The 7,257-nt window shown below is 51.0% G+C and overlaps 1 protein-coding gene across 1 annotated transcript; it reads right to left on the minus strand.

Annotated features, from left to right (window-relative positions):
- Positions 1–306: 306 nt before the first annotated feature.
- TRIB1 (tribbles pseudokinase 1) lies at positions 307–5,692 on the minus strand. The gene is made up of 3 exons (XM_027645693.1): positions 5,276–5,692; positions 4,579–4,871; positions 307–2,538 (listed from the first exon to the last, which is right to left on the minus strand). Exons 1-3 carry the CDS (start codon positions 5,579–5,581, stop codon positions 2,070–2,072), a joined length of 1,068 nt encoding a protein of 355 aa, XP_027501494.1. The 5' UTR covers positions 5,582–5,692; the 3' UTR covers positions 307–2,069.
- Positions 5,693–7,257: the final 1,565 nt, after the last annotated feature.

The raw sequence follows: 7,257 nt of genomic DNA on the forward strand, positions 1-7,257 counted from the left end.
GAGCTTCTAAAGTTCAGAGGCAGAGAGCTGTAACTCCTCTCCCGATTGCTTATCAGATAGGATACCCTGTTTCATGTAGCTCTGGGGACATCTCAAGCCCTTTCTAGCCCACAAGAGGCAGGAGCCTGTCCCAGCTCAGCTTCCTGGGGATTCAGCCCCAGGCTGAGCTGGGAGAGTCAGGGCTAAGGCACAATGGAACACATACAAGGACCGTAAAGGAATTGATCCTCTCTGAGGCCAAACCCCATTTTTCCAGATTAAACCAAACATACTGAAGCTGTGTTCCCCTTGAGACATCACCAGAAATGGGGACAAACATTATGAAACCAAGTTTATTAAAACTTTCTACAAGTCAGACTTTATCATCCAGGTTTCCACAGACATATACATATGTACAAGTTGGACATAGTGTTTTTAGCTTTTCTGGTAGAATTTTCTACCAATATATACAAATGTACTGTTTTTCATAGAAGGGTTAAACTGTATCACAGATACAAATGTCAAGCAATCATGAGAGGTTTAGTGCAATGGAGAGCTGGAGCGCTCTGCTCTTAATGCTCATGATTCTGTCAAGTTAGTATTGCCAACAATAATTCACATTAAATTGCTCTTCAACACCTCTTATTAGGACAAACAAAGTACAACGAAACAAGAAAACAAAACCCCAAACAGTAAGGTATGTACAAAGTACACAGTCCATGAGGTATACATGGTATTCTTGCAATGGGTGGTGGGACTGCAGCCAGGGTTAACCCTTAAAATGACTTCACAAGAACTGTGGGGTGTTGGGAACATGCATCACCCACCTCACGGCCATTTCAGAACTCGCTCTCTTGCCTTAGGTGAATGGACATCTCTTTGCATAAGCACTGGACACGAATGTGAAATGAAGCAGAAATTTTAGGCAGGACTAAGGTTTACTTACCCCCAACCCAGGAAGCTAATGATTTAGATATATTCATTATCCACGCACATTGGAAAGACTATGAATAATCATGCAGGGGGGGGGAAAAAAAAAAAAGGGCTGGAGGCAAACAGCATACCCGAATAATCAACTAAGGGCGTAAGGAGATTTTACTCTTAAGACTAACTTTTTGGGGGGTGGAGGGAAGAGGAGAGGTGATGTGGTGTTCTTAAGAGTTGAGCTGTTTGGAAAACATGGCCATGTTTACAGGTACTGTACAAGACACCCCTTATCCTTTTCCAGGGGAAGGCGCCCCAGCTGATAGTGTTGCAGTTTGGTAAACGGATATTTTTTGGCACTCGGAACTAACGAGACCTGCTACTTGACAAGCTCGCTGAGGGCATAAAGTTATATAGGCTACACCGTGGTAACATGAGGCTTAAGTCTATTTAAAATGCTTTCCCGGTCAGCAAGGGGATCCAGCTGGGAGATCCAATGCTTTCTGCTTCAGAAAGACCCACAGCAGTGATTTGTCTTACAGGTGGATCTAGGAGCTTCATTCCCCTGAAAGCAAGATCAGCTGGAGGAGCAGCAGTGAGCAGACAGCTGGCCATGGTGGGTGAAGACCTCCTTCCCTCATTAATGTGTGCTTACAGTCAGAGAGCTGCTTTGTGAGCTGGCTGGTGTGGCATGCCAAGGAGATTCCCCTTTTAACCATTTCTGTCAGATCTGCTCAGGTAGAGGCAAACCTCGTGCTCCCCAGCCCCTACACATCGTGGTCAGGGCTCCACACCTCTGCAGCCACCGCAGGAGAGCAGAAGGTGCTGCCTTTCCATCCCACTGCTTGCCGGCCGTAAGACTCTGCAGCCAAGATGCGACCAGTTTTACACCGATGGAGGATGGAGGAGGCAGGAGAAGAGCCAGTTCTCACAAAGCTGCACAGGTCCTCTGGTGCCAGTGGGATGGACCGACCAGCAGAGCAAGAGGATTGAACTCTTGAGTATGCTCAGGGAGCAGAGATCTCCAGGTTGGTGTTCATTTAAACAAGGTCACTTTTCTGACCATACTGGCACTTTAAGATGCTGTTGAGTTTGCAGACATGGAAAAACAAAACTCTACAAAGATGCCGGAGGTGGGAACTGATGAGGTTTTTGAGATTTTGGGGTTAGCAGAAAAAGGAACTAATATCATCACTGTCTCCATGGTATTCTGGAACAATCTGATCCAAAGTTCCTGTCTCCTGGTCTGTATATCCAGGCTCCAAGACTGCCTCGAACCAAGGGTGAAGCAAGATCTCTGGAGCAGTGAGTCTTTCGGAGGGCTCCCGCCGCAGGAGACTGCGGATGAGGCATCGGGCTTTGGGGGAGACATGGTCAGGAATACAGAACTGTCCACGCCGGATTTTAGAAAACAGAGTGCTAGGGTCCGAATCATGGAAGGGATAGCGTCCCACCAGCAGAGTATAGAGCATCACTCCCAAACTCCACACATCAGCCGATTTTCCAGAGTAAGTCCCTGTCGTGTTTAGGATCTCAGGACTGACATATGCTGGGCAGCCGTGTTTGTCTGAGAGCGCATCATCTTCGCCTTTGATGATGTGTGTGTCTTCCAGGCTCTCCAGACGCAGCTGAGTCCTAGGCAGGGCAGGAGAGGAAACCACAGGTGAGAAATAGCAACATGCAGTCACGAGCAAGCACAGTGAGTCCCTGCCATGATCCCATTCTCCTCGCACCAGCATTGAGAAAGGAGAGGAAACACTTTTTAATTTGCAGTGGAGAAGCTGCATTGACTCCTGGCCGCATGTAGTGGAAGTGCAGCTGCGTGCATCAGGTCAGCACTCAGCAACGCTTGCTTGTTTTATTTGCTGGGGATTTTAACAACACAGAGGGCTCTTGAGGAACACCAGCAAGTCACTTTCTACCTATGCAGGTTGCAGTGCCACTGCAGGGGGTTAATGTGTGACAGGACACAGTACAGCCACTATGTGCAGTGCAGGCTTTGAGCAAACAGAGCCCAGCTGCTGTAAACCGCAAAGCCCAGCTCCCTTCTGCACCAGCAGGGATCATCGGCTCTCCTGAACTTTTGATTTGTTTTTTAATTTTAATCTGTTACTTATTCTATCTGCCTTTCTGGAGCGTACCACTGCACCCACCATCCCCCAGGTGGACGTGGGTCCACACAAACCTCCTGGTTTGGAGGGTGAGGGGAGGTCCCATCGGCAGGGAAGCCATCGGCTGGCCCTGGAAGAGCTCTGCACTGCCTGGCAGCCCCGCTGGGGTGTAGATGCGTTGGCTGCAGCCTGTCCTCAGCCTGACCTCGGCAAATACCCATTGGTTCTGCAAACGGAAAATATGACTCAACGAGAACCGTGGGCCCGGGATTGGCTGCGGGAGCCCTGAAACTGCACCTGTGCGAGAGCCCGCGTCGCCTGCCATTGCTTAACCCTCTTCTTGCCAAATGCAAGGCACATGACACTCGCCTGTGCAACACGTTATTTCCAAATGAGAGAGACTGTGTGCAATGTAATATTTCAACAAATGTTTCATCTTCTTATGGGAGGGAAAAGTTGCAATAGTTTCCTTCAAAGGAATTGCTTTCTTTGCGTGTCAACATACGGTTGTTTCTGTTTCAGAGGGTCAGTGCTGGTTAATTTTCTTATCACCTTTGTTAAAGGGTATCCTGAAGAAGCTTTAGCCCAGTTAAAAAAACCAAGCAAAAGCCCTTTTCTTTTACTTCAGTAATATCACCTATGCTTTCATGACATTAAGCACAACTCCATTACACCTTTTAGTAAGGTTTTTAGCATTCCATGGGATAAGCAACTAGTCAGAGTCAGTTTTGCTGATCAGAAATGTATTTCTGACTCTGCCATGTGTGCAAGAGCAGCAAACACTCCAGGGAAATACTGAATTATTTCCCTCATCTAAATTTAACAACTGTGATCTCCTCTATAAACTTAGGCTTTAGGCTAAGTTTTACTTAAGTGATTTCCTTTGATTCAGGATTCCCAAAGCAGTATTTAACCATGTCCCACCTTCCCTCTCGTGTGTGCCCACAGGCACAGGAGGCATGGAAAGTACAGCAGTGGAGGAGAGATAAAAACCTCAAAGGACACAGCTGGTCTTTTGTTAGCAGCTTCACCCTGATTAGCAGGGTGCTTCAGCAAGGAGACCCCTTCCGAGTGCTGCAGCTCTGCAGTGGTCATGGGGCAGCTCTCCCAAGGACGGACCAGAGCTTCAGCTCCTCACACCTCCTCCTGCTCCCCCAGCTGGGCTGCTTCCCCTTCCCTGCGCAACGCCTCAGCCTCCCTCCTCTTGCTCTCTGCCTTTTATTCATTTGACACTGAATGAGTGGCACACATGACATCTTCTGGCGCTAACGAGCATCCGAACTATCATCCCTTTGTCTGCCAGCGGGTTACAGTGAACTTCTGCTGAATGACACGAAGCTCCCGGCGAGCTTCCTCCCTTTCATCAGTCAAGATCTAACTAAGAGTGCGTGCTGGTTAGATCCGTGACCTACTACACACACGTGATGGGGACCTACTTGGATTGCTTGCAGGTGATGCCCAGCTGACAGGGCCGTTTCCACTCCCTGGGACGCTTTTTGCATCTCTGGATGTGGCATTCCTCCCTCCCCACTCACCCCAGGGCTGGCTGCTGACAGCCGCTTACCTTTCTTCATTAGAGAAGACAAATTTCCTGAGCTTGAGGTCACCAAGTACGATGGCTGACTGGTGGCAGTGAGCTACAGCAGAGACGATCTGCTTGAACAGCCGGGCAGCCTCCTCTTCCCTCAGCCTCTTACAGCTTCTCACATAGGAGTGCATGTCCCCAAAGTCCTTTTCAAAGAACACATAGGCCTTGGTGTCCCCGAGGATGACTTCGACAACCCCAGTGATGTTTCTGTGTGACGGCAGCTGAATGTAAGGCCGGATCTTGTCCTGGTAGTGTTTGAGGGGGAACACCTGTATAAAGAAAATTAAACGCAAATTCATTCTCAAGGGCGTTGAAAGCTGCCGCTCGCGTAGCAACTCTCCCCAAACAATGACGAGGGAGCTGGAGGGGAGCCAGGGCTCGGCAGGATCGGCAGAAGCGCTGCTCTAAGCGGCTACTGAGACCCTTCCTGTTCGTTTTATATTGAAAGAGAGGGGGAAAAACTAACCAAATCACCATCCCCACAGCCTTTCGGGGGAAGGCGCTCCGAGGTAACCCGGAGTTTCAGCTCACTTCCAGAGCGTGCAAACCCCCACCGGCGGCCGAGCGTTTCCAGCCGGGGAGCAGCGGGAGGATGTTTCGCAGGGCTGTCCCCGGGCCGGGCGCTCGGACACGGCGGGGGGACCCGCTGCCCACCCGCGCCGCTCCTGCTCACCTTGCAGCGCAGCTCCCGGCCCGAGCTGACGCTCAGCGCCCGGGACACCTGCTCCCGCTCGGCCAGCGGCAGCAGCAGGTACGAGGCGATCAGGCTGGGACCCGCCGCCCCCCCGCCGCCGGCGGGAGAAGCGGGAGCACACGGCGACCCAGGAGCGCTCAGGCAGTCCGGGGGTCCGCAGTCGGCGAGCCGAGGGCACTTGGCGGCCGGCGCTTCCTCGGCGGGGCCGTCGTGGAGCGGCTGCAGGCGCTTGGCCGGGGCGCTGCGGCAGCGGGCGGCCGGCAGCAGGGACGCGGGGCGGCTCATCGGGGGAGCGGAGCGGGCGCGGAGCTAGAGCCGGGCGGTGCGCGCTGCGCGCATCCCTTCGCTCTCCCCGCCGAAACCTCGGGCCGTGCCCACCATCTGCTGCCGACTCCGCGCTAAAGTAGTTGGAGGCTTTTAAAAAAAAAAAAAAAAAAAATTAAAAAAAAAAAAGGGGATTCTCCTCCCCCTCCCGGCCCTGACGCACGGGGAAATGGGAGGAGGGAGGCTGGGACACGCCCGCTCCGCTCCGCCCGCCGGTCTCCGCGCCCCCGGCCCCGGCACAGCCGGGCGGGGCGGCTGGAGACCGGCCAAGGGACTCGACGGGGCTGGGGGCGCGGCGGGTATCCCCTTCGACCGTGAATAATTGCCGCGAGAAAGGGAGTCCACCTCCCTTTCCAGGAGCTTCTCCTCCATACATCTGAATTTCCCAGCCCCAGTTCTTGCTTTTCACTAATCACTAAATAACCATCCTTCGCCCCGAGGTTTGCATCACGAAGCTGTTGTGTGCTAACCACCGTTTGCTCATAAGCGTAGACGTAACGTGCACCATCAGAAATACTCATCTCTGAGTGTTTCCAAAGTTAAAACTATCTGCTGTCCGAAAAAGGAATAGCTTGGAGAGCTGGCAGCAGCCAGCAGCTGAAGTGACCTGTGAGGAGCTGAGTCGAGCTCCGCAAGGCTCAAAAGTGTGGGTTTAAAGGAATAGTAAATAGACTTGCAGCCGGGACTGGTAGTAAATGGAAGAAAAAAAAATAAGAGAAAACCAGACAACAAATCATCCCTGGAAAAAAATGCAGACAGCTGTAGTTTTGACAAGAGTGCTCCAGAAGGAAACTCTCCAGTTTTTGTTTACATATATGCAAATTTTCTGTAATTCAGTGCTTAGGCTTCCCTAATATTAACACAAGGAGCCTGTGTTTTGTTACTCAGTAGGCTCAGTTCCTGTCACCTTTTGGTTTCTCCAGCCGTGGTCTGTATAAGCAGCAGAGAGGGCCCAGGACAGCACACCCCAACCCCCCTCCCACAGGTCTGAAGCGTCTGATGCCACTCGTGCAGGTATTTGCTCAGATTCCTGACAGATAACTGCACGGCAAACCCGTGCATGCCTTCAGCTACTTCTAGTGTATTTTAAGAAACACATGAAACTCTTGTGCGGGATGAGTCATGGCATAGCAGTCCCATTAATGCATTTAAACATAAAATGCATATGCCATAAAGGGATATCCCAGGGCCTGCGTTTCCTTTTCTTTTTTACTTTTTTTTTTGCAGAAATACAATTTCCCTAATGCCTGCAGATTGTTTCTGAGTGATTCACCACAATTCTCAAAGCAAGCTGATTTTTTTGGTTCCTCTTATAGGTAAAACACGCAAGTATCCATCAGGCCTTTTGTTTTACTCTCCCCTTCCTGGAAGTTTAATGATTGGAATGCTGTTGCTGGGTGAGCTTAGCTGGTAGGATGCTACATGTGTTGGGTGGTTCCTACATCTGAGATAGCACAAGGTGTGTTGGGGGGCGGGGGAGTGGTGTCAGTGCTTTTGGGGGACAGGGCAAGGACCTGCATGAACCTGCATTATTTGTGTATAACAGTATCCCCTGTAGCTATCTCAGACAGTGTGAGCAGGAGTGAAGAGGTCAGTGTAAAAACCAAGTGATGTACCTGGGGTAAGGACCTGTTTTT

Source organism: Corapipo altera, unplaced genomic scaffold (genome assembly GCF_003945725.1).
Source record: "Corapipo altera isolate COAL_440 unplaced genomic scaffold, ASM394572v1 51, whole genome shotgun sequence".
NCBI lineage: Eukaryota > Metazoa > Chordata > Aves > Passeriformes > Pipridae > Corapipo > Corapipo altera.